The sequence below is a fragment of the Malus domestica genome, chromosome 10 (assembly GCF_042453785.1).
Source record: "Malus domestica chromosome 10, GDT2T_hap1".
Lineage (NCBI taxonomy): Eukaryota > Viridiplantae > Streptophyta > Magnoliopsida > Rosales > Rosaceae > Malus > Malus domestica.
The window spans coordinates 29,466,846-29,492,867 of NC_091670.1; the positions used below are offsets into that span (position 1 = coordinate 29,466,846).

Sequence of the window (26,022 nt, forward strand, 5' to 3'; positions counted from 1 at the left end):
TCCCCACAAAATGGATGTGGAGAAGATCCTCTTCCTCGTTATATGGCCTGAGTTTTTTTTAGTCAATTCTGAAAAAAAAATATAATTGATTCACTTTAAATTTTTAGGTAGTCAATTTTTTTTATTTTTTTATTTTTGTTATATTAGATGTTAGATTAGCTTCCAATAGATTCAAACTCATACCGTCACATAAAAGCTCAACTTTTTTCCACCACTATGATAAAGAATCACTTGCGACAGGTAGTCTTGATCATCTTCCCTTGAGGTCTATATTGTCCCGTAGAATCGCTCACAGCCTAGACCCAATTGAATAAACCTTCTATGTATTCACTTCCCCTAAAAATATTGAGGAATCCTCCCAACATCAATTTGACTTGGGGCAAATTCGTCAACACATCCCCCGTCAAATTTTCGAAAGATAATAAGCGTAGCACCACGGAAAGATGTTTTATAATTTGCTTAATCCTTAGCTTGCCATGAATCCTAATATGAAACAAAAAATGGGAAAAAAACATCCTCATAACTTTAGAAATTTGATAAAACCTAATGTTGGAAATTGACTTTAAAAGCTTATATGTCACGGCTTAGCGGTAAGGCTTGTTCGTGATACCATTCTCTTTTTACTAAATTTGCATTCTTCAATTAGATCAATTCACTTCGTCCTCTGGTACACTCAAAATGGCTCAAATTTCTCTAGAAGTCTAGCTTCCTCACTTGCTCTAAATTTTTCTTTCACGTCATCATTGAAAGAAAAATAACTCACGCCAAGTCGCAAACTGAGAAGTTCTTCCTCACTTGAAAGTTTGGAGGAGCACTATTTGTATCATAGGTGATCAATCACCAAACTACAAAGTCTTTGCTACCTGCTAAGGCGAGTCTACCGAAGCACACATGCCGAATCCCTCACTAAACACTTAAGCTCCAAGCCAACCATTATCAAGTGACCCGATAATCCCTGCGGAAAGTTGACTGAATTTTGTACACAACAAGATCATGACTTCTGTACGTTAAAAATGATCTCAAGTCGTTATTTAACAAACAAAAAAGAGTCGTTTTCGTTTTAATCCATTTTAACAATTGATGACCATTTAGTAATATACTAGTAATTGTGCCCGCGCGTTGCTGCGGGTTTTAAAAGTGTATGCATAAAATTTGCAGAAAGTTTTACAAACATGTATGTGAATTCATCGTATTTACAGGAAGGAATAAAAATATAGAAATAACAGATGGTACAGCTTTGTTTTGGTAATGGAGCAATTGTAAGAAACAATGTATTTGTAATCCAAAGGTTAAATTTGTGTTGTAGGGTGTAAAAATATGTTGATTCAAATGTGAGTTTGGGAAGGTTGTTAAGTGTGTAAATTGACAGTTATCACGGATGAAAGTGTTTAGGTATTTAATATTTAACTAAGGGTAGAAATAATATTGTTCTTGTTAATAAGTTAAACAGCTGACAAATAATTTTATCAAAGCAAATAAAAGATGGTGCTAGAATGGTGTACCTTGAAATGAATGATGATTGGAGGCAATGCTTTACACAAAAACTGGTTATGCTATAAAATAACAATAAGCAGGAACAAATTTGTATGTATCAAATTGTTTTCAGAACTGGAACGTTAGGAATCAAACACTGCACGAAAGTAATAAGAAATATAAATCTAGGCTAACAATATGCTTTAGCATTTTTCTTTAGGAACCTCATATATCAAAAGTAATATTTAGCAAATAGTAATTGTATAGTTTCAGTCTTATCACTAATGTAATCATGTTGGTTTCTAATCGAAAATCTTATACAGATGCATCTTTGGAAAAAAAAAATTGATCTATAACTAAAGCATTGTTTAATTAAATTGAATAATAATATTGTTAATAGAAGGAGACGGTACACAAAAATGGATCAGATACTTTAGTTCGCTGTTTCTGTATAGTACAGAGGTATAAGTTGCTTAGTTATTTCAACTTGCATAATTCGGACAAACGATCATCATTTCCATTTTTCCTTCTCAGAAGAATCAACTGTTACGAATTTGTAGGTAAAAACTTTCTTGTATTGGCTTAGTCATAATACATGGCTAATGACTGTGCTGATCACTGAGGGGTTTAAAATGGATGACTAAAAGTATAAACAAAGATGTTCCCACCAAAGATGTACTTGTCTCACATGCTTTAGCTAAATGAAAGAAGACTTTAGAAACAGAGGAATTGTTAAATGGAGCCAATAACCAATAAAAATGATATATGGATAAATTTAACAATTTCTCTATTACCAAATGTTTTTTGGATGAATTAAGCCATGTGAACAGGGTAAATCTGTAATGGGAATGTCTTGGCTAATACTTTTAGATATTGAAGTAAACCCCTCAGTGATCAGGGAAGGGATTAGTCATGTATTCTAGACTAAGTCAAAATAAGACAGTCATTATCTAGATTGGTAACAGCTAGTTCCCCTAAGAAAAAATGTCAGTAAAGATTGAATGTAAACCTGAAATATTAAGTAAAAAAGGGAATAAAGCTTGAATTATTGGTACATACCGAGAAGCCTTCAGTTGTAATTTGGGATACAGGGTGGGGAAGGATGAATTATAAACATTAAGTAAATGCAGGGACTTATACCTCAATTGGATTTTCAGATTAATTTTCTTTCGGAAAAAGGTGAACCTACAAAAGTAAATTAAATTTGTGATTAAGAATAAATGAATACTGCATCTAGGCAACTGTTCTTTATGATTTGATATAACAAAAATGACAAATCAACAGTGAACTCCTTAGAATATGAAACCGAATAAAAATTCAAACATAACAAAAAGTTTGAAAACCATGTGATGAAAAGATTTAAAATTTCTGAAACCTTTTGAGACTTACACTGTGGTCTGCAGTTTTTTCATCCCCAATGGAGGTTACCACGAAGGAACAGCACAGAGCAGGTCCTATGGAAGCTCCTAGACAATTGGTAAAAGATCATTGCCTACAAATCTGAAAATAGAACAATTCGATCAAATAAAAAAATACATATAGATATGTTTGTTATATAGAACCTGTAAAAATGGTGCAAGTTTATATAATAGAACCAATGGGAGGTCAACAGTTCATCAAATACGAAAATCAAATACCGATATTGTAGTTTAATGGAAAACCTGAAAAACACAAATAGACGCTAGAACAACATTGTGACAGAGTGAATGCAGAAATGGATATATTATTTGAGATGTTTTATTTTAAATAAATGAAAAACCAATTAAAACTGAATTAACATGTGGTTTTCATACGGAATAAACAATGGCCTTTGTGTGATGCTTGCAAAGAATCTCTTTTCATCCTGCATATACAAAAAGAAGACAGTGATTATGTTTAGCACTAATCAGAAAATTATAGATAAATAGCATTGTACATGTTTTTCAATCATAGCTTGAGAACAATCTCATTCGATAACTACATTTATAAAGCATACATAAGTTATAAAAATTAACAAAAGCATATTAAACTAATAACCAAGGACACAAAAATTTTAGATAAAACTCAAAGGCAAATAATCCAAGCTTCTTATTTCATATTAGGACTGCCACCCCGCTGTTTATTGATTGAGCAAGCAGGAACAGATTTCATCTAAAATTTTGTAAATTATGATAACAGTGGAGTCACAAATTTAATATGAATTTTATATAACAACTGATAAAATTGTGTATTTTCTTTTCTTTCATTCTTTTATCAACCAAAGAAATCATGAATTGGTCAAATAGAAAACAAAAACGATAATTCAAATTGATACCAAAACAATAATCATTCCAAAACTGTATGAATCCAAACCTGTATCTGCCTATTTCATCCTAAAATGTCAGGGAATTCCACAACAGCTCAGCTTGATTTTGCCTACGCACCACTGAATTGGTAAATTATCGCAAATTACATAACTCCAATTCAGTGTTGATATTATTCCATACACAATAATTTACCAATTCATTACACACATCACATGTTGCAAGGATTGAATTTCACGATAATTGCTTAAAAAATTAGAAACTTATTCTATTGCTAACTAAACAAATTAGAACACCACAGAGAATAAGCATATGTCCTGACGTACAAAACACCACTGCTATCAATAAAAGAAAAGTCGATTCACCAACAGAACTCAATAATAAACAAAGCTGTTAAAACATTAAGAATAATGGAATTAAAACATGCATTAATCGATTAGTTCCCTGCTTTATTTAAATAGGAAATCCATATACAATTAGGAAGGAATGAAAGCAGGGAATACATACCCAAACCAACAGTAGCCTTCGAACTCCTGTTAAATCTCAGATTTATCAGCGGAGTAAACCAAACGCAAAAGCCGACAAAGCCTCGACAAACTGCCAAAACTCAGCATAAAATCAAACTGTTTGGGTTTCGTTCAAATCAATGCAAATTCGAAATAACAACTCTCATATAAGGGTTGCAGAACTTACCTGAGTTAAATAAATTTCTTTTTACGATGATCTGAACAAAGATCGCACCCATACCACACCAAAAATTGGTCGGAAAGCCGATGACAAATGGGGAGAAACGATTTACAGAGATGCAGAACTTGTCTCAAAACAGAGAACCCAAACAAACTCCCCAAAAAAAAGAACACGACGATCTTTGCGATGAATATTTTGCAAAACGAAAAACACAGGATTTCAGACGAAATGAAGGCGAGACCAAGATGGAGAGAAGCAGAGATTGCCGACAGACAAAAGGCAAAGCAAATGGTAAACCAACGAAAACCTATTCGACGCATCAACTGAACTTGAGAGTTCTCCGGGAAGAAAACCGGCGTGGATAATCGGCGATAGAAAGATCGAACGTTGGACATTTGATAAGAAGAAGAAAACTCGAGAGAAGCAGAAAAGAAAGAAGAAGAGTGCGACCCGTCAATTCCTTTTCCACGATGACCAACACGTGGACATCAGGGGTAAAAATGTAAATTCAATGTTCAAAACAGAGAAAAAGCTTGAGAATCAGCAGCAGCCAAGGGCATTTTTGCCACTTTACTGTCCGTGAACAGTACCACGTCGTTGGGGGTTTTAGTATAGGTATAATTCCTCTTCATTTATAAAAGACGTCTTAGATTTGATTCTCATCAAAAACGAATCTAAATCATAATATTGCTAACTCATTGTAAGGCTTAACTCACTTTCGTACTCCTTAAAGTATATAATATCAGTTTGTTAAAAAAGAAAAAAAAAACAAAACAAAACAGCGGAGGTGTCGTATAGACAGGTGAAAGTGGTTATACGGAAAAGCGCGGTTTTCCTTGACAGTTGAGTTGGGTGAGGCATTTCCACAAACACTTGGGCTGCTCACTGAAAACCGCCAACAAAATGCTGCGCCTTCAAACTTGTCTCCCGCCGATACTACATATTTCCCCTCTGCACCGCACCCGCACTCTAAACTCTCTTCCTTGCTACGCTACTTCGAGAAAACCCGATTCGGAGCCCGACCTCAAAGCTCGCTCCAATCCGAAACCGAAATCTCGGCGCCCAAAGACCGAAACTTCTGAAGACGAGGGTGACGAGCCAGGCGAGACGTTTCCAGCGACGATTCCGAGAAAACCCCGGCGTGGGCGCAGAAGCGAAGCTGCGGCGGTTGAAGATTACGTGCGGGAGTCACTCGATCGGACGTTTGCGTCGATCAGAGAGCAGAACCCCGAAATTGTTGAGAAGAAAGATGGAGTAATGAAGAGGAAAGTGGACGATGATGGGGAGGATGATGAGGATGAGGGTTTTGGAAGTGAGAAGAGCATGGTGGTTGAGGAGGAGAGCAAGGATTGGCCGTTGGATGCCGATGTGGGGTGGGGGATTCGGGCTTCAGAGTACTTCGAGAACCACCCGATTCGCAACGTAGTGGGCGAAAATGGGGTTGAGATTGATTGGGAAGGCGAGGTTGAAGACAATTGGGTGAAGGAGATCAATTGCTTGGAGTGGGAGAGCTTTGCTTTTCACCCAAGTCCTCTTCTTGTTCTTGTTTTTGAGAGGTACAACAGAGCAAGCGAGAATTGGAAGGCGTTGAAAGAGCTCGAAAAGGCGGTCAAGGTCTATTGGAATGCCAAAGATCGATTGCCTCCTCGGGTATGCGTGTTATCGAACTCGTTAATTTCCTATGTTGCAATGATTTAATTGATGAATGTTGTTAAATTTAGTAACTTTACCTCCACTTTGTGTTTTTGTATGGATGAATGCTGTTAAAGATGGTAACTTTACCTTCAATTTGTGTTTTTGCGTTCGACAGTCGGTTAAGATTGACATCAACATTGAGAGAGATTTGGCTTATGCTCTTAAAGTTAGAGACTGTCCTCAGATTTTGTTTGTACGAGGAAACAGGATCTTGTACAGAGAGAAAGGTTGGAAACGGATTCATGGGTTTCAATCAGTTTTTGTTAGTTGTTTGCGAATTACTATCTTTTCTTGGTGCTAAGCTTGATTTTGTTTTTGCAGATATTCGGACTGCAGAAGAATTGGTTCCGATGATCGCGCATTTCTACTACAATGCAAAGAGGCCATCCTGGATTGATGTGAATGAGTTATCTTCGCCTTACTAATGGCATTCTGGTACCTAAAATTTGCACCGACTAATATTTGTTTTTTTTTTGTTTATACTTGATTACGAGCTCAGCCTTGATGACTTTATTATCGGTCATAATGATTTTTGGCCTCCTGCATCAGATTATGCGCTGGTGAGATCATTGGTTTACTTAGAAGTTTGAAGCATGGAGCACGATCAAAAGTAGGTTGCATTCGCAGGTAAAAGCTGTTGATCCCTTGGATATTGCTCTTGAATGACTGTTAATTAGGTAACAAATTATCGTTATATATGTTTGATATCTTTCTTTATCTACACTGATATAATAAATTTCATATTTCTGTCATTCGGAACGTAATTGATATCACTCCTATAGTGTCAACGGTTATGCGAGATGCTAAATTCACACAATAAAAAGGACTAGGTACAGAGATGGAACCCATTGGCTGTAATTTTGTTGCATTATTGACTCATAAACTTCTTGACCAATTTTAGAATCTAATATCATATACATGAAAACAATTATTCACGGATTGTAAAATTCACACGAGGCAAGGCATTGAAGGCACTCTATCAATAGGCGTAGAATTAGCGACTGATAAGATACAAAAAATTATAGTAGAAAAGCTACATTTTCGTCAAGGAATGGAAAAGCTTCATACCACAACATGTTGATTCCTCCTTGTCCTCCTCCTGGCAAGTGCAGGTCCCTATATAATTTCTTACCATTCACTTCTATTATCGTACGGTAGTTGATATATACATGCGGATGCACGATGGGACTCATATTATCATACGATAGTTGATATATGCATGCGAATGTGCAGCGGGATATCCTTAAACACTTTCTTTGTGTCACATTTCTTTTATACTAGTTGTAATGTAGGGCAATATTGAAGCACATTTTATTCACGTTTTAGCTCATATGACTCTCATGTATGAAACTAATTATGCTACATGCGTGCTTTGTTTCCATTACGGCAGTTCACAACGGGAGTATGCGAAGAATCAGGTGAGCGTCGTATGTGTGTGTATCATCATAGGACTCCGTACTAACGAGGAAAACTGCAATGGCGGTTGCTAGAAGAAGTTCAAAGGTTGTGGAATCTGCGGTGTTGATAACGAGCTAGTTTGCTGGTGCGTCTGGTTGCTATGGAAATGATAAAAGATTAAGCATGTATGGGAAGTGTATAAGATGCAGCAAACACAATAAACTCATTCCCCTTTATGTAACTCTTGCAATGGCTTTTGCATTATTGTAATCCAACCAACCACAACTGAAACTTATATAATATCGATAAATGTTTGTTCATTTGGTCTAGTGACATCTAGTTTATAAATTATATATATGTCGCAGTAGTTCTGAGGCCTCGTTTGTGAGCCCGCCAATGAAACATTGGACTTTGAGTATTGATCAACAAGGCTGGTTGAATTCCAGGGTCTTGCTAAGAGCATCTTCAATAGGAATGTCAAAAATATATTCAAATATTTCATTCGATGGTTGATGTGGATATATTCAAATATTTCATTTGATGGTTTATGTGGCAATGTCAGATTTTTTTTTTCCTCCAACCCATGTCTTTTTTGTGTGTTTTAAAAGACATTTGTAGGACCTATTTTTTAAAAGAAATCAATTAAAATAAATTTTCAAGATCTATAATTGGCGCATTAATAGGACTTAAACAATAAAATAACTAAAAAAATTTAATTGGCAGCAGCGAAAGTCCATGTCAAATTTGGTAGCAGAAAATTCATATGTCAATTCAAGTAGGATTGGCATATCAGTTGGAACTTCTTTCTATGTTCAAACGGCAAATCCCTCATTGGCTTGTGTATGCGAGTCTTGTGTCAGTAGTTTTATCCTCATACTAGCCTTCATGCATGCGCTCAATCACGTGCAGAAGACATTTTTTTGAATCATGGCGTGCTACGCGTGACTTACACATTTTAGATGTATTTATATGCATAGATTGACAAAAAGGAAATTCAAATATTTGAAGTAAATGAATAATTTTAGATCATGCTAGAAGAAACCTCTTATAAACCAATTAAAGCAGCTAAATTCACATAATAAAATCGGTCTCTATAGACTTTACATTAAGAATAGAGAAAATAATACTTAATAAACAATTGATTGAATCACATTATTATTAGCCTATTGTGAGGCTAAGTCTACCCCCTATTCCTTAGTGTAAATAATATTGTTTGTTTAAAAATAAAAAAAAACAATCATTTGACAACTAATTTAATCACATTATTATCCATGTACAAAAGACATTTTTTTATAACCAGCATTACACGCCTCTTAAGATGTTTTGGAATCCCAGGATAGGTGACCAACTGGGAAGTTCTGCTCGCGTGAGTTCCCAAAAACAAAACCGTGAGGGCGTGGTCGGGGCCCAAAGCGGACAATATCGTGCTACGGTGGAGTCAAGCCCGGGATGTGGTGGACCCCGGGTCGGGATGTGACAATTTGGTATCAGGGATAATCCCTGGCCAGAAGTGTGCCGACGAGGACATTGGGCCTCTAAAGGAGGTGGATTGTAACATCCCACATCGTCCAGGGGAGTGGATCCTGTAAGCCTTATATGTATATTCTCATTTCTACCTAGCCTTATATGTATATTCTCATTTCTACCTAACACAAGGCCTTTTGGGAGCTCATTGGCTTCGAGTTCCGTAAGAACTCCTAAGTTAAGCGAGTTCGCGCGAGAGCAATCACAGGATGAATGACCCACTGGGAAGTTCTCGTGTGAGTTCCTAGAAACAAAACCATGAGGGCATGGTCGGGGCCCAAAGCGTACAATATCGTGCTACGGTGGAGTCAAACCTGGGATGTGGTGGGGGCTCGGGCTGGGATATGATATCTTTTGAATGTGTTTAAAGATAAAAAAAAATCATATTTAATAAACAACTGCTTGAATCACATTATTGCTAGTCCATTGTGAGGTTAAGCCTACTTCCTTCCCCTTAGTGTAGATAATATCATTTGTTAAAAAACAACAATCATTTGACAACTTATTTAATCACATTATTATTCGCGTACGAAAGATTTTTTTATAACCGGTATTACACGTCTCTTACAATGTTTTGAACGTGTTTAAAAATAAAGAAATTGAATCACATTATTGCTAGACTATTGTGAGACACTAATTATAAAAAAAAAATTAAAAAGCACAAAAAAATTAATTATTAAAAAAGCACTATTAAAATGACAAAAATGCCCCTACTTTATTTGATGCATTATTTTGGGATACCTTTGATGTGTTTTGTCTTGGGTCATTTTTGTTGAAGCTTGATAACGCTAAAATCACTATTCACCTTTTGTATTCTCTTTATATATAGAAGAAGATTTGGGACAATCATCTATTACACATGAACGGTTTTTTTTTAATTAAAATACAAATTTTTATTTTTAATACAACTATATATATTTACATTAAGGGTGAAAAGATTTGTGTTAATTAATTTACAAATTGACATTCACTAATTTTCTTGTTTGGATTCATAAATATAGAAATTTAGAATTTTTGCGTGAAAAAAAAACTTAGAATTTTGGGATCTCCAATTCCCAAGTTTAAATTTCATGTAAATATGTGTTATTTCATAACAAATTCTGCATTCAATTCCATTATTCTTTTATATTAATCAAATAAGAAAATTCACAAATTCTAAAAAATAAAATCCCGTCATTTTAAAATTCCTTAATAATCTTAAATTTCTTCATCCAAACATAATGTTAATCAACACATTTAATAGCATTACCCTACCAAAAAATATGAGAAGAAAAAGAAAAGTACCAAAAAACGGGGTCAAAAGCATTTGTTTTAAATTTTAAATTGAAAAAATAGAAGAAAAAAACGTACTGTGATCCCTTTCGCGTTCTCAATTCTCAGACCTAATCGCCTCTGCGTCCGGCAAACGCTTTCTCTCTCTATCTCTCTACTCGTTGTTTGAATTTTGGGTTTGAGAGCTTGCAACAATGGTGAGAGGATTACTGAAGCAGCTGACCTTCCGCTCTCTCTCCGTCGCCGGAAAATGGCAGCAGCAACAGCTCCGCCGCCTCAACATCCACGAGTATCAGGTATCTCTCTCACACTCTCTCTGTCTTTTCATATTTCACTCGCACTTACAGTGACAACCAAACTCTCATATCTAGCAGTCGCCGATCTGTTTCTGTTTTAATCCCCCATAAACACTGGTAAATTAAAAAAGACACTATTTTTTTTCCCCATTTTGCGATAATATTTATTTGTTTGATTTCGATAGTTCATATAATTTTGCAAAGCTAACAGTACTGATCAGTGAAAAAAAATAGAACTTTAAAGTGTGCTATATTTTATATGATGTATGTATAAATGCCAAATCCATGAAGTGGTTGGGTTGGATTGTATGTGTGTGAGAATGTTGTTTGAAGTTTGATGATGAATGCCATTCGTTTTTGGTTGAGACCAGGGGGCTGAATTGATGAGCAAATACGGGGTCAATGTCCCAAAAGGTGTTGCGGCTGGTTCCGTCGATGAAGTCAAAAAGGCAATTCAGGATGTATTCCCCAAGGAAAGTGAGGTAATCATTGGAGATCATAGTCCTTTCATATTCAAATTTATGAATCCCCAGCTTGCAATTGGTAAATAAAACAGTGAAAGTTCGAAATTTGTTTCTCGTTATATCTTATTTTCTAAGAAAATTACCATAGTGGCCTAAAAGTAGAAATGCTAACTTGAGTTTTTGTGCAGTTGGTGGTTAAAAGCCAAGTCTTGGCTGGTGGAAGAGGCTTGGGAACGTTTAAAAATGGTCTCAAGGGCGGTGTTCACATTGTCCCGACTAACCAAGCTGAAGATATCGCTGGTATTAAAAACCATCATTGCTAAATATGATTGCATTTTCCTGGCTTTATCTTTTTCTTTTCCTTCAAGATTTGGTTTCACATTCATTAACCATTGATTGACCATATCAACATGGGCTTTCGTACAAATAACTAGCACTCCCTGGGTTGTTATGTTTCATTTGCACTCCTGATTGGCCCTCAAGCAATGCATGCATGTTAGGTTACAATAATTCTGTGATAGTGTTTTTGTACAATTAGTGTTCTATATTATTCAGGCAGTTGCAGCTTATAAAGATGTGGTTCTGCTTTGTCCTTTTGTGATGCTTATTTATCTCCGTTTTATACTTCTCATGCAGGCAAGATGCTTGGGCAAATTCTTGTTACCAAACAAACAGGTCCTCAGGGAAAAATTGTCAGCAAGGTTGGCATAGCAATTTGTTTCAAGTTGTCCATTCATATTAACTTGTGGCAATTATTCCTGTACAATGGTTCCCGAGCTTTCACTTTTTTATTAAAACTTGGAATCTTTGTTGCTCCAAACTTTCATTTTTACTTTATGTGAAATGATGCTTGGTGCTAAGAATTCCCAAGCCTCAATACTTTTTTGAACTCGTACATCATAACTTCATTTTTTACTTAGGTGGTCTCTTTCCTTTGCTTGTGCAGGTTTATTTGTGCCAAAAGTTGTCACTTGTCAATGAGATGTACTTTTCTATCATTCTGGATCGCAAATCGGCTGGCCCAGTATGTTTCAAACTCAGTTCTTTGTGTTTGCTGCAAATTACTAATTATGTTTTCCTATATCTTTGGTAACATAAGTTTTCGTCAAGGTTGAGCTTGCTAAACTAAAGATGTTTAATATTTATTCCAATTTCCAGCTTATAATTGCCTGTGCAAAGGGTGGAACCAGCATTGAAGACCTTGCTGAGAAATTCCCCGATCAGATAATTAAGGTAGTCATCCTCATTCTTAGTTTGATGCTTTAGCACTACTCTTTCCTTTTCTATATAGTTATTTAACTAGTTTATCGTTGTTTTTTTGGTTTTTGTTGTTGATAGGTACCTATCGATGTTTTCACCGGAATTACAGATGAAGATGCTGCAAAGGTTGTTGATGGTTTGGCTCCAAAAGGGGCTGATAGGAATAGTTCAATCGATCAAGTGAAAAAATTATATAAGCTATTCAGTGAGACTGACTGTACATTGCTGGAAGTGAGTATAAACTTCTTGGTTCTAGTAATGTTACTATTTAAGCTTCCCAGTTCCAATATTCCATTTCACGTATTTGTCTGACCTTTGATTTTGGACAGATCAATCCACTTGCAGAGACTGCTGATAACCAGTTAGTAGCTGCTGATGCCAAGTTGAACTTTGACGACAATGCTGCTTATCGTCAGAAAGAGATATTTGCTCTACGTGATCCATCGCAGGAGGATCCCCGAGAGGTCTGTTTATGCTGTCCTTTTCAATGGATAATTATCTTTGTGTTCGCGACCCCATTTAAAGCTGATTATTATTATCATCTTATGTAAGTTCCGTTGCCACTTATCATCCCATCTTCGTCTGTGTACGAATTTTGTTGGCATTATTCATCTTTGATTTATATGTATATGCAGTATGTGCATTTCAAATGTTATCAGAAGTTTCTCGCAATCTTTTGCCAATTTGTAGTGGAATTTACTATTTCTAAATTTCTAATCATGATCTGGGTTGGTCACTTTCGTACACGCCCTCGTAAAATCCGGGTCAGCTTTTAATTGGTATTCCTGATCCCCACCTGTATTAGGTGTGGATGAAGGTGGGGGCTAATTAACAGGGATAACTAAAGTTCCCATATTGTCTGATGGAAGATAATATTTCATAAATCATTATGAAGCCCAAATGCCACCCATGAGTTTGTATGTAGGAGATGTTTTGTCTAGGTAGTTATAGGTGATCCCATACATGTACAACAGTGCACCCTGTGTTTACTTATTTTTGTCCCCTCTCTTTTACCTTGCCACAGGTGGCTGCTGCCAAAGCAGATTTGAATTATATTGGCTTAGATGGGGAGATTGGTTGCATGGTGAATGGTGCAGGATTAGCTATGGCTACAATGGATATCATTAAATTACATGGCGGAACTCCTGCCAATTTTCTCGATGTAGGCGGAAATGCTTCGGAAAACCAGGTAATGATGTAGTTATAGGATTTGATGAACTGCTTGTCGGACCTTTCTTTTCCCCACTGATGTCATCAGGTCTCTTTCTAAACAGTTTTATTCTCGTATTTGGTATGAGGATCTATTTTATGTCCAACTTTGGTACGCCTTTGGGTTTTAGATGGTTTACTAGATTGTGAAGTGGTACATGCACATCGGATTGCGATTTGATATTTGGAATATTAGATTGCATTGTTCTTTTTATTGTTAAAGAAAATGACAATTCCTTAAAGCCCTTACGAAACCCGAATTGCTTTTCTTTCTTTAATTCTAGATTATGTGAAACAGGTTGTTGAGGCATTTAAGATTTTGACTTCTGATGAGAAGGTGAAGGCGATTTTGGTCAATATCTTTGGTGGAATAATGAAATGTGATGTGATTGCAAGTGGAATTGTCAATGCGGCTAAACAGGTCAGCAATGCTGTTCCGGGGATTTATCCCCATCAAATTAATTACCATGTTTTGGGACAGTCATTCCTGGTTGTTCCATTTTACTTGATCTTTGTTTCACTTCCAAGTGAAATATCATTTTGAATTACCCTTAAGAAGAGATTGAATAACTACTGCGGGGAGATACAATCTGGCACTTCCTACGAGGGAAGGACTGGAAATTTTTCTTGTTAATTGAGCTCATAAACTGAAAAAGTTTAACAGCTTTGTGTAATTGTATGGCCTCAATCTTGTTTTGTTGAAGCATTAACATTTGTTCATCCTTGTTCAAGGTTAAACTAGAAGTGCCAGTGGTTGTTCGTCTTGAAGGTACCAATGTCGACCAAGGAAGGACGATTCTCAAGGTACCATTTAGAAACTAAAACTATCGGTTCTAGGTATGAAAAAACCATCGAAGATAAAATGGAATGTTTACTGTCTTTTAATGGCTGTGCAGGAAAGTGGAATGGCACTAATTACAGCCGAAGATTTGGACGATGCTGCTGATAAAGCGGTTAAAGCACTGAAGAAATAGATCCTTCAATTCTCTTCCGAGTTACATTTCGATATGATTCTTACGCGACACTGATGGGCGGCTCTGCTTGGTGTTTATATGTGAAATTACATAAAACACCACCTGTGCGTAGTTTTAGCAAAAAATTGAAATTGTTTGAAGAGAAGTTCTGAGGCTGTTTCTGTCAACAAGGAATTTTCAATAATACAGCTTTCTTCAAATTTATTCACCTATGCACCGGAGTTTGAATCCCCCTTCTTGTAGTATAGATTAACTTTGAGCAAAACAACCGCTCGATTTTTATTCTAGAGGTGCAAATATTATGCGTTGAGATTTATTTTTCGGGGCTTCTATAAGCACCAAGAAAATATAATTACTAAGATATATATTTTTGTTTCTCCAAAGATTGTGCAATCCTCTTGGAAATGCAATAAGCAGTGGATTCAATGGTGATCATTGGATTCACACCAACTGCAGTTGGAAGCAAACTTCCGTCGCAAACAAACAGCCCTTTTGCCTCCCAACTCTCACCATTTTCATCAACTCCTCCTTCCTCCTCAGTAGCCCCCATTCTGCAACTCCCCATCTGATGAGCTGATGAGTAAGTTGTCCACAGCTCCTCCCTCGCACTCGGCCCTGCAGCGGCAACAACCGTGTCCAAAAACACCTCCAAATCCTCCTCTTCAACCCCCTTGCATTTTATCCTCTGCCCATCGTTCCGATAGGTCCCCACTTCAACAGCTCCTGCTGCAATCAGGATCCTCAGAGTCTGCCTTAGCCCTACTTGAAGATTTTCTTTGTCCAATTGGTCTAATGTGTAGTGGATCCTCCCTTCTCGCTTAACCGCCCCTGAACCGCGGTCTCTCACTAGTGCAAACAGGTTAGCTGTTCTTGCATACTTCTCCATCGTGTCCTTCATGTCAAGCCTTGAAGTCCATGGAAACAATGTGGAAAACGTGGCCGGCCCTACCGCAGCAGTCTCAATGATCGTGCGCACGTTCGCAGTCCCAGAAACCACTTTGTGGAGTGAAGTGATGATCCCTCCCTCGTAACTTTTGCCTTTAAACTCCGGTTCGTGTTCCGGAAAGTATCCCCAAGCCAGCAGAACAGGGTGAAGGTGGAGGTTCCGGCCAATATTCCGATTCTTAAGTCCACTGGAGATCAGTAAAGGAGGAGTCAAGAGAGACCCACATGCTGAAATTGTCACGTTTGCCTCGATTTGCAGCTTCCTTTTTATGTTCTTGCTCAGAGATGTCGCTTGCACCCCAAGGCATTGCTTTCGTATACCTCCTTCATTGTCATTCTCAAGTATAAACTTCTCAGCTTTGCATCCTGTTAAAATCACGGCACCAAATTTCACAGCATCGACTAGCCAAGTCGAATCAGTCCCTTTCTTGTCCCCTGTCGGACAACCATAATTGCAAAATCCGCAGTAATGATCCGCGGACGAGTTCCTTGGAACTGCATCAACTTTCAGACCAAGATTTTCGCACCCTTTTCGCAGAATTTGATTTGGGAAATTTTCTTCGGTGCAACTCTCCGTGACACCGATCCTCTTACACACAATATCCATGGCAGATTTGTAATCCTCGCTTGCATAAAGCGGAATCTTATGATCCACAGACCAGTCACGAAGAACATTATCTGGCGTTTTGATAGATGCTGACCAATTTACAGCAGAGCCTCCTCCAACTGTTGAACCGGCTAAAATCATTACCATCCCATCAACCGATGACAGAATTCCACCCGATTCGTATAACTCATTCATCGAAGGGCCTTCTAGAGAAGAGTAATCTTTCGGCACGAAGTAGTTCCCTTTCTCAAGAACGACCACTTTTTGGCCAGATTGAGCAAGAACTGCCGCTGCAACTCCTCCTCCACAACCGGAACCAACAATGACAACATCACATTTGATCTTGTGGATGTTGTTTACTGCATCGTCCGCGAGATCGAGGCCTTTCTTCGTGAGAGATTCAACGAGGGTAGAATCGCTTTCGTAAGCGGTTTCTATGATTCCCTTTTCAAGAGGTCTCTCCTTTGGAGTTTTGATCAACTTTTCTTTCCTGTCTAATTCGTATCCAATCGCTTTCCATGCCGGGTTTCTTGAATTCTCATCAACCTGCAAACCAACGGGCAAGAGTCAGAACGGAAACTTCAATTCCCAATGGGAGAGTGAGATAGATGGAACAAGGGTCAATATATTTTTCTAGCTTCACATCTTTTTATCAGAGTGCACTAGTATGAATATTTTTTTCTTTTTGGGAGCCAAAATGGTCATTTATGATTGGCATAATTCATCACTTTGGTTCAGATTTAAAATCGATTGAACTAGTACATGAGTTTGTACACCTTTACTCATTTTGGTCATTCCGTGAAAAATCTCCATTCAATAAGGATCAAAATGATAAAAATACCCTCAATTTTTGTCTAATCATTTTGGCCCATTGTTTATTAAATTGATTTTTGTCATTTTAGTCATTATTTAACAGAGATTTTTCACAAAATAACCAAAATAATTGACGTCAAATCGTAGGAACCAAATCAGAAGACCATTTTGGCTAAAATGTCTTTTTATTTTTTGCCCGAGTATGATTTTGTTATAACAAAAAGAGAGATGCTACTAAACTAGTACCTAGTAGAAGATCATGCGCATATTATATATTTTAATCGCATAAATATCTAATTATTGAGAAAGACAACCTTATTTAAAATATAACTTTTTTTGTATGTATAGTATGTTTAAGCATGAACTATAGGAGTATTAAGCTAATGAGTCATACAATGAAGCTCTGGGAGAGAGTCATTGAGCATAGATTGAGGCAAGAGACACGGGTTTCGGACAACCAATTCGGGTTCATGCCAGGGCGCTCAACCATGGAGGCAATCTATCTCTTACGAAGATTGATGGAAAGATATAGAGATGGGAAAAATGATTTACACATGGTCTTTATAGATTTGGAAAAAGCGTATGATAGGGTCCCAAGAGACATTCTTTGGAGGATTTTAGAGAAGAAAGGAGTACGAGTAGCATATATCCAAGCTATACAGGATATGTATGAAGGAGCAAAGACTGCCGTAAGAACTCATGAAGGACAAACCGAAAGCTTTCCCATAACTGTAGGATTACATCAAGGCTCATCCTTAAGTCCTTACATTTTTGCGTTGGTAATGGATGAGTTAACAGGACATATTCAAGATGATATTCCTTGGTGTATGCTTTTCGCAGACGATATAGTGTTGATAGATGAAACTCAGGAAGGGGTAAATGCAAAGCTTAACCTTTGGAGAGAAGTGTTAGAATCTAAAGGTCTTCGCCTAAGCCGATCAAAGACAGAATATATGGAGTGCAAGTTCAGTGCAAATGGAGGTCAAAACGAGTTAGGGGTGAGGATCGGAGATCAAGAAATACCAAAGAGCGACCGTTTTCGTTACCTAGGATCTATCTTGCAAAAGAACGGAGAATTAGATGGAGATCTCAACCATAGAATACAAGATGGATGGATGAAGTGGAAGAGTGCATCCGGCGTGTTGTGTGACCGCCGTATGCCACTGAAACTCAAGGGAAAATTTTATAGGACGGCAATAAGGCCGGCAATGCTGTATGGCACAAAATGTTGGGCGGTGAAGTATCAACACGTACACAAAATGGGTGTAGCGGAGATGAGGATGCTTCGTTGGATGTGTGGGCACACGAGAAAGGATAAGATTAGGAATGAGGATATCCGGGGTAAAGTAGGAGTAGCCGAAATTGAAGGAAAGATGAGAGAAAATCGGTTACGGTGGTTTGGACATGTGCAAAGAAGGCCTACTGACGCTCCGATTAGAAGATGCGACCATGGGACAGAGGTTCAGGGCCGAAGGGGTAGAGGAAGACCTAGGAAAACTTTGGAAGAGACACTAAGAAAAGACTTAGAGTACTTGGATCTAACGGAGGACATGACACAGGACAGAACACAATGGCGTTCTAAGATTCATATAGCCGATCCCACTCAGTGACTTGGATTTTCCAAGTCTCCAACCGAGAAGTTTTCCTCACTCGGGAAATTAAGGGAACACTACCTCAACCTACATGCTCCACTCACAAAGCTTCAACATACAAGCTTCAACAAAAGAAAATTCAAAGAACTTAGCGAAGAAGGCTTTGGTGTATTTAACACAATACGTTGAAATGAAGGAAAGCTGATTTATTGATATCCCCGATCAGTTACAAATATGTACATATACTTGAGTCAAAATAAACAAACAAGAGGGAGCCTTCACAAAGGTTGCTTAGAAGAAGTCTCAGCAGTCGGTAGAGCCCCAGAAAGAGAAGGCACCGGAGGGGGATCATTCGGAGCCTCAGTACTGGACAGAACCCTAGAAGGAGGAGGCATCAGAGGTTGATCATTTGGAGCTTCATTACGCGGTTCAGCCCCAGAAGACGAAGGCAATAAATGCCTTTGGAACAAACCCACAAATCTCTGATGATCAAGTAAAACCTGACCATCAGATTCCTTCATCTGGTCAAGCTTCCTCTTCATGTTTGTAGCATAGTCATGTGCGAGCCGGTGCAACTGTTTATTCTCATGCTTGAGCCCTCTAATCTCCTGTTTGAGACTCATCACTTCAGCCGCCAATGATTCAACTTGGCGGGTTCGAGCAAATAGGCGTTGGGCCATATTAGACATAGAACCTGCACACTGAACACTTAGAGCCAGAGAATCCTTAACAGCCAACTCATCGGACCGTTTGGAAAGTAGTCTGTTATCTTTGGGAGTGAGAAGGTTCCTGGCCACTACCGCAGCGGTCATATCATTCTTCATCACGGAATCCCCAACGGTAAGAGGACCAGTAGGGGAGACGAAGGATGGGCGCCATATGTTGTCTGGAGAAGGCGGGGCTACCTCTTCAACAAGGTTCAAGTCAAAACGACGGTCGGAGGGGCCAGACATTTTCAAAGGTGTTGAAGAGAGAAGAGGTCGGACAAATCAAGATCTTAGAAGTGCAAGAATGGAGCTTCTACTGGTGGATATTCAAGTGTGCTTTGGAACTTAATGTCAGCCCCTATAAAAATCTACACTCGACGAAGCTTCAGAAATCGAAGAGGCGCCTGCTCAGAAATCGAAGAGGCGTTTGCTTTCTCAAAAGCTGGGCTGCTCAGAGACCACGAGGGTCGATCTCAGAAATTGAAGAGGCATTGGCTTTCTCAAAAGCTGGGCTGCTCAAAGACCACGAAGGCCGATCTCAGAAATCGAAGAGGCTTGCTTTCTCAAAAGTTGGGCTGCTCAGAGACCACGAGGGCCGATCTTAGAAATCGAAGAGGCACCTACTTTTCCAGCCTCGTCAGCACCTGTCACACGCACACTCAGCTTTGCGGAAATTATGGGCATTCTGTCGAAGATTTCTGGCGAAGTAGAAAGCACATGAATCGTACTGTTCAATCACCCACTTCCCACACGCAACAGTAGCTCATGGGTACCACAGATAACTTTGCCAAAGTTCTCTGACAAAGTTGAGACACGTGAAGCTTGCAGCTCCCACTACATCGCTCTGACCAAGAAGGGTAAAAGAATAGCAAAGAAACAACACTACCAAAGTTTAGACACATAAATTTTGAAGGTCTAGCTACCATATTATTACCCACAAGGGTAAAGGAACAGTACCACTGCTAGATAATTGGAAAGTCCCGGTGTGTCAACCTCTGTACTTCGTGGCAAGGTAGACTAGCAAACATGCCCAACCTTTACTCACATTCGAGAAAACACTCCCAACAAGATTGCTTGCTCCAAAATCGAAGAGGCACCGCCCTCCGAATCTCGAGAGCCAGACTCTCAACATGATTATTTTCTCAAAAATCGAAGAGAGGGTAAAGGAACAGTACCACTGCTGGATAATTGGAAAGTCCCGGTGTGTCAACCTCTGTGCTTCGTGGCAAGGTAGACTAGCTAACATGCCCAACCTTTACTCACATTCGAGAAAACACTCCTAACAAGATTGCTTGCTCCAAAATCGAAGAGGCACCGCCCTCCGAATCTCGAGAGCCAGACTCTCAACATGATTACTTTCTCAAAAATCGAAGAGAGGGTAAAGGAACAGTACCACTGCTGGATAATTGGAAAGTCCCTGTGTGTCAACCTCTGTGCTTCGTGGCAAGGTAGACTAGCAAACATGCCCAACCTTTACTCACATTCGAGAAAACACTCCCAACAAGATTGCTTGCCCCAAAATCGAAGAGGCACCGTCCTCCGAATCTCGAGAGCCAGACTCCCAACATGATTACTTTCTCAAAAATCGAAGAGACACCGCTCTCCGAATCTCGAGAGCCAGACCCCCAGCATGATTGCTTTCTAAAAAATCGAAGAGGCATCGTTCTCCGAATCTAGAGAGCCAGATCCCCGACAGGATTGCTTGTTCGAAAACCGAAGAGGCACCACTTTCCCAACTTCAAGAGCTGGATCTCCTTGGATAAAGCTTGTCTGTAATCTTCACACGCAACATCAGCTTTCCAGATACCACAGACCACTTTTTCAAAGTGCTCTGACAGAGTTAAAACATGTGAAGCTGACAGCTCCCACTACCGTGCTATGACCAAGCAGGGTAAAGGAATAGCATTATTACTTGATGTTAGGGAGACTCCTATATATGTCGACCTCCATCCCCAACGGACAGGCAGACCTGCAAAAATGCTCAACCCTTCCTCTTATCTGAGAGGGCACTCCCAACGAAGCCTTTCGAAATTTTCAACTTTCTTTCCCCCCGATAATACCTCTGTAAACAAGCTATACTAGAGCAAGAATATCTCATATCATCAGGGTTAAAAGTAAGAGTATCCCATATCATGCTTTTTACCTGTCTTTTCCTTTGGCCTTGTTCTTACCTGCAAGACAAGGAGAAAGAGAGCAATCAGTCAGCACTTGGAATCAAGCTTCCAGCCAGGAACTGACTGCCTGGAATTACTTACCTGGCATTGCTCTCGAGTACTCATCTTCAACATCTTAGGCTTCCAGGGAAGATACCACATCTGCCTGAGGAACAGCTAGGGCAAGTGAGAAGGATACAAGGAAGCATGTGGAAACAAGCGTAACAGCACACGTGCCGATACATCCACTACTCTGTCAAAAGCAAAAGTATCCCATATCAGCAGGGTCGAACGTACTCTAGATTTGATGGACTTGTTTTGACCCTCAAATTCTTCAGTCGGCCTTATACTCTGGAGGAAACCAGAAAACCCTCCAGCCCAGTTCAAGAATAAGCCTGTGGAAAGTTACTTCTTCAAAAGCAAAAGTATCCCATATCATCTCTTCTCATTTTTCTTCTCTTTATCCTTTATGCTGCCTGCAAGATAGGGAGAATGTGAACAATCGGCCGGAGCTCTGATTGCTTACCTTGTCTGTCACCTCTTTCAGCAGATACCCTAACTCGGCGACTTGGGGGACTCCTACTACATGGTTTGTATCGCGCTTGACCAAGCCTGAAACTACAAGTAAGCTTCAAGTGAAATTGATACATTACCTTGTACATCTCCACCAGTTACAGATACCACCCCTGGATGGAGGAAGAGTACTTCCAGAGAAGATGCCACATCTACCTATGAGACAGATAAGGCAAGTCAAGACGATACCACACTCCGGTACTTAAGTTTCGTGGTTACGAGATCATTCTCCCACAATATTTCCTAATGTCATTTGTACTAAATCATTCACTTGTACTCACTAAAGGAGAGCTTGAACCTATGTACTTGTGTAAACCCTTCACAATTAATGAGAACTCCTCTATTCCGTGGACGTAGCCAATCTGGGTGAACCACGTACATCTTGTGTTTGCTTTCCTATCTCTATCCATTTATATACTTATCCACACTAATGACCGGAGCAATCTAGCGAAGATCACAAAAAGTGACCGTTTTCGCTACCTAGGATCTATCTTGCAAGAGAACGGAGAATTAGATGGAGATCTCAACAGAAGAATAAAAACTTGGATCTAACGGAGGACATGACACAAAACCGAGTGCAATGGCGTTCTAGGATTCATATAGCCGACCCCATTTAGTGGGAAAAGGCTTTGTTGTTGTTGTTGTTGTTGTTGTATAGTATGTTTAAGCATATACATAAAATTAAAAAATTAAAAGAACTTTGCAGATCAGACATGCAGATACTTTAAATCGTCTCACATTATCGTTACAAGAGACCAACAGAAATGTAGTAAAGTCCGCACTTGAATTAAAAAATGGACTGCAATCCCTACTCGTTTGGCCTAAGTAATTATTTAAAAAATCATTTTCGTGTGTTAACAAACTAAAGAAGCAGAAGTTGAGTCAAAGGAGGGAGTATGAAAGTATATAAGTTAACAATATTGTCCATTTTCTTCGGCTTATATTCAAAGCCACGAGGGACGAAACCAACAGATAACATAAAGTAGCTAAATTATCACCTGTCAATTCCCCAAAATATTGGCAAATGATAAAGGTTAAAACTCACATGCTGGACAAGAGGTAGTATGTTGAGGATAGAAACTTACCTGTAGCCGAGCATTGGTATCTCAAACTATTAACCCACGGCATTGTCATTAATTTAAAATGTTTTATTAGCTAAAGTAGTACCGAAATTCGCACAACTCCTTAGATGAATCTCTAAAATTTAAAATCAATAGAACTGGTCTTTGAGTTTGTTCACTCTCAATCATTTTGGTCATTTCGTGAAAAATATCCGTTAAATAAGGATAAAACAAAAAAAATTACCCTTAGTTTTTGTAAAATCATTTTGATTTCAAATCTCCGGTATAAGTAAATTTTTACTGCAGTTATAAATAATTAGATGTAATGCAGCATTACCCTGGAGAAGAAGGTGTAGAAGCAGAACATCTTGACCACCATGAACATCAATCTGATTGTGATGACAAGCTTTTGCCTCGACCATTTCTTGAGGACTTGTTCTCTTTTGTCCAATGACATTTCAGAGAATTTGTGAATGAATGGCCATTTCCAGTCAAAGCAACATTTCCCACAGAGCAAAAATGTTCCTAATCTCAATGACAGCATCTTCAGAAATACCCTCACTCCACCCACCACTTCTGGTAGACTCCTCTTCACCATCAATTCTGCTACCTGTTTTACCAAACATTGAACCAATTAATTGTGAAAAATACTTGGCTTCGTATTTCTCGTCATAAAGAAAATTACAGTTTTATGTGTGTGCATAAATGTGTTTTGTTTTGTGTGATTTTAATGAGAAAATACTTGGCTCCGTATTTCTCATCACAAAAAAAATTACAGTTTTATGTGTGTGCATAAATGTGTTTTTTTTGTGTGATTTTAACGAGAAAAATACTTGGCTCATTATCTTATCTTGAATGTAGAAATCCCTACATCTACATGCATGCCCGATTTCAATTTGGCATGTATACATAATTATTCTTTTTGGGTTTTGATGAGTTATTGGTACATGTGTCGTCAATCTATGATTTGCAAAACGAAAAATGACTCATTTTAATTAAAGAAGTAGTCAAGCAATATCTTCTTTTTTATTTGTCAAAGGTATTAGATTAAATGTTAGATTAGTCACCGGTGGAGTTTGAACCTACGCCGTCATGCAATGACTCAACACCTTTCCATTACTGTAGTAATGGGCCACTTGTGTCGAACAATATCTTTTGAATGAGTTAATGTTGCATACACATCATTCTGTAATTTATAAATAAAGAAATAATAATTCCTTACAAAAGAGTGTTTATTAATTTTGACCCAAGAAAAGAAAAACATAACAAGAAGTGTTGATAGGAACTCTCTCAAAGTGAAACTATTCATGAACTTCCTATCAGCTCATAATTTAATATTAATTTTCGTATCATTATTATAAAATAATATATAAAAAACATAAAGTCGTAAAGAATCTATGCATGTGGGTCACTTATGAGAGAGTTACATATTTCCCACATAACAAATTGAATATTTCACAAAAGAGAATGCTAGCCCATCATGCGTGTGTATAATGTTTTTGGCAAATTGACTCGCCCACGACGTATATCTGGCTTCAATTGATAGTGCTTCTTAGACCATCTTCAAATGAGATGTCAAATTATAAGAGTTAAATTACAATTGATGGTTGATGTGGCATTCCGAAACCTTATGTCAAATTTTGTATTTTTCCAACCAAATTATCAAATGTTATTTTATTATTTAAATAAAGTTTTAAACGGTTATAATTATTAAAAAATTGTGGAAACAAAATTTTTATTCATTGAAATGTTAGTGAAATAAGGGACCGCCATTAAAATAAATTAAAAACAAAATTTGATATTGATGTTAAATTTGACTTCAAATCACAAAGCTTTTTAAATCCAATCAGCAACTAATACTTTGGTTGAAGAGACTTTTAATGTCCAATATACACAAGACATTTCACCTAAAATTTTGACATCTCCTTTAAACATACTCTTAAGTTTCACTGTTAAAATAACTTAAGAAAAATACAATTTAAAAATATATTCTTATTCTCTTGCTCTTCCTCACCCTTTTACATTCCTAATGAAACCAGAAGCACTGTAATTAAAAGCCAGATACACGTGGTGGGCGAGTCACGCTAGCATTCTTCTTTCAGGAATTAAAAAAAAGAAGATAAATTAAAAGAATTATAATTAGCATCCTAAAAATCTTATTTGACATTTGAAAGTTTCTGTAATTAGAAAGAAAATACATTTGTGAGGAGCGTAGAATGAAATTTTAGGAGTGTTAATACCAGTTTCTTAAATTAAAGCTTTCCTTTCCTATGAACTTGAATAGAAAACAGTGAAAGAGATAAGGAACTGACCTCATCTGGGATGGGAGGCTGAGAGGTAGAAGCTGTGTAGGAGGAGGAGGAGGAATGAAGGGGGTGGTGCTCATCTGGGATGTCCTCCGGTGAGAGAGGAGGTAAAAGAGCTTCACATATGGCAGCCAATGATTGGATTTGAGCTGAAGAGAAACCATGGCTGAATTTGCTTTCCCTCCATCCTCCTCTCAACAATGGATGACAACTGTTCTCTCCCCCCTCCATCTCTCTGTCTCTCTCTCTCTCTCCCTCTCAGTGATAAGATTACTTTGGTGTTATTTTTAATGTTTTCCGCTTCATATTATATATGTATATATAAAGAGAGAGCATGTGACGTGTGGAAACAATGAAATAAGAATTTTTTTTGGGAATTATTATTATAAAAATTTAATTTTATATTTCTTATAAGTGTATTTTTCTTTCTAATTATAGAAAGTTTGAAGTGCAAGATAAAAATTTTAGAGTGCCAATAACAATTTCTTATTTTTTATCAAACATAAGCTTTGTTAATGGAAGAAAATGTACAAGAGATCAACTTAAAAATAATAATATAGAGACTAAATTTGTAGATTAAATTTTAAAACTAAAAGGACATGGAAGTTGATTATTGGTTTATTACTTATGCGTTGATAAATATGCTCATTTTTATTGGTGACACATCATTTAATTTATAAATTTCATCTATAAATTTAGTATCTCTAGTATTATCCTAAATTTAAATAAAA

At 37.8% G+C, this 26,022-nt stretch overlaps 4 protein-coding genes across 11 annotated transcripts; 2 read left to right on the forward strand and 2 right to left on the reverse strand.

Annotated features, from left to right (window-relative positions):
* Nucleotides 1-1,257: 1,257 nt before the first annotated feature.
* On the reverse strand, nt 1,258-4,886 carry LOC103424718 (uncharacterized). Of its 8 annotated transcripts, none has more exons than XR_011572138.1 (6): nt 4,449-4,862; nt 4,263-4,352; nt 3,267-3,316; nt 2,863-2,973; nt 2,614-2,658; nt 1,378-1,553 (listed from the first exon to the last, which is right to left on the reverse strand). XR_011572138.1 is itself a non-coding variant. In XM_070806694.1 (4 exons), exons 1-4 carry the CDS (start codon nt 4,498-4,500, stop codon nt 1,467-1,469), a joined length of 306 nt encoding a protein of 101 aa, XP_070662795.1. In that variant the 5' UTR covers nt 4,501-4,862; the 3' UTR covers nt 1,258-1,466. The 8 variants fall into 8 exon arrangements, 2 of the variants coding, with proteins under 2 accessions (XP_070662795.1, XP_070662796.1); XR_011572136.1 differs by lacking the exon at nt 1,378-1,553 and adding an exon at nt 3,805-3,877 and having other exon boundaries at nt 2,491-2,658; nt 4,449-4,867; XR_011572137.1 differs by lacking the exon at nt 1,378-1,553 and adding an exon at nt 3,805-3,867 and having other exon boundaries at nt 2,491-2,658.
* A 193-nt stretch (nt 4,887-5,079) lies between these two features.
* Nucleotides 5,080-7,855, forward strand: LOC103412245 (thioredoxin-like fold domain-containing protein MRL7, chloroplastic). The gene is made up of 5 exons (XM_008350838.4): nt 5,080-6,092; nt 6,253-6,364; nt 6,459-6,572; nt 6,687-6,764; nt 7,528-7,855. Exons 1-3 carry the CDS (start codon nt 5,346-5,348, stop codon nt 6,560-6,562), a joined length of 963 nt encoding a protein of 320 aa, XP_008349060.3. The 5' UTR covers nt 5,080-5,345; the 3' UTR covers nt 6,563-6,572; nt 6,687-6,764; nt 7,528-7,855.
* A 2,483-nt stretch (nt 7,856-10,338) lies between these two features.
* LOC103445597 (succinate--CoA ligase [ADP-forming] subunit beta, mitochondrial) lies at nt 10,339-14,746 on the forward strand. Its single transcript, XM_008384606.4, has 12 exons — nt 10,339-10,627; nt 10,999-11,109; nt 11,280-11,391; nt 11,728-11,792; nt 12,038-12,115; nt 12,250-12,324; nt 12,430-12,582; nt 12,681-12,815; nt 13,376-13,540; nt 13,859-13,981; nt 14,293-14,364; nt 14,457-14,746. Exons 1-12 carry the CDS (start codon nt 10,526-10,528, stop codon nt 14,532-14,534), a joined length of 1,269 nt encoding a protein of 422 aa, XP_008382828.3. The 5' UTR covers nt 10,339-10,525; the 3' UTR covers nt 14,535-14,746.
* LOC103445660 (long-chain-alcohol oxidase FAO2) lies at nt 14,709-25,583 on the reverse strand. The gene is made up of 3 exons (XM_029109963.2): nt 25,298-25,583; nt 23,323-23,595; nt 14,709-16,632 (listed from the first exon to the last, which is right to left on the reverse strand). Exons 1-3 carry the CDS (start codon nt 25,520-25,522, stop codon nt 14,890-14,892), a joined length of 2,241 nt encoding a protein of 746 aa, XP_028965796.2. The 5' UTR covers nt 25,523-25,583; the 3' UTR covers nt 14,709-14,889.
* Nucleotides 25,584-26,022: the final 439 nt, after the last annotated feature.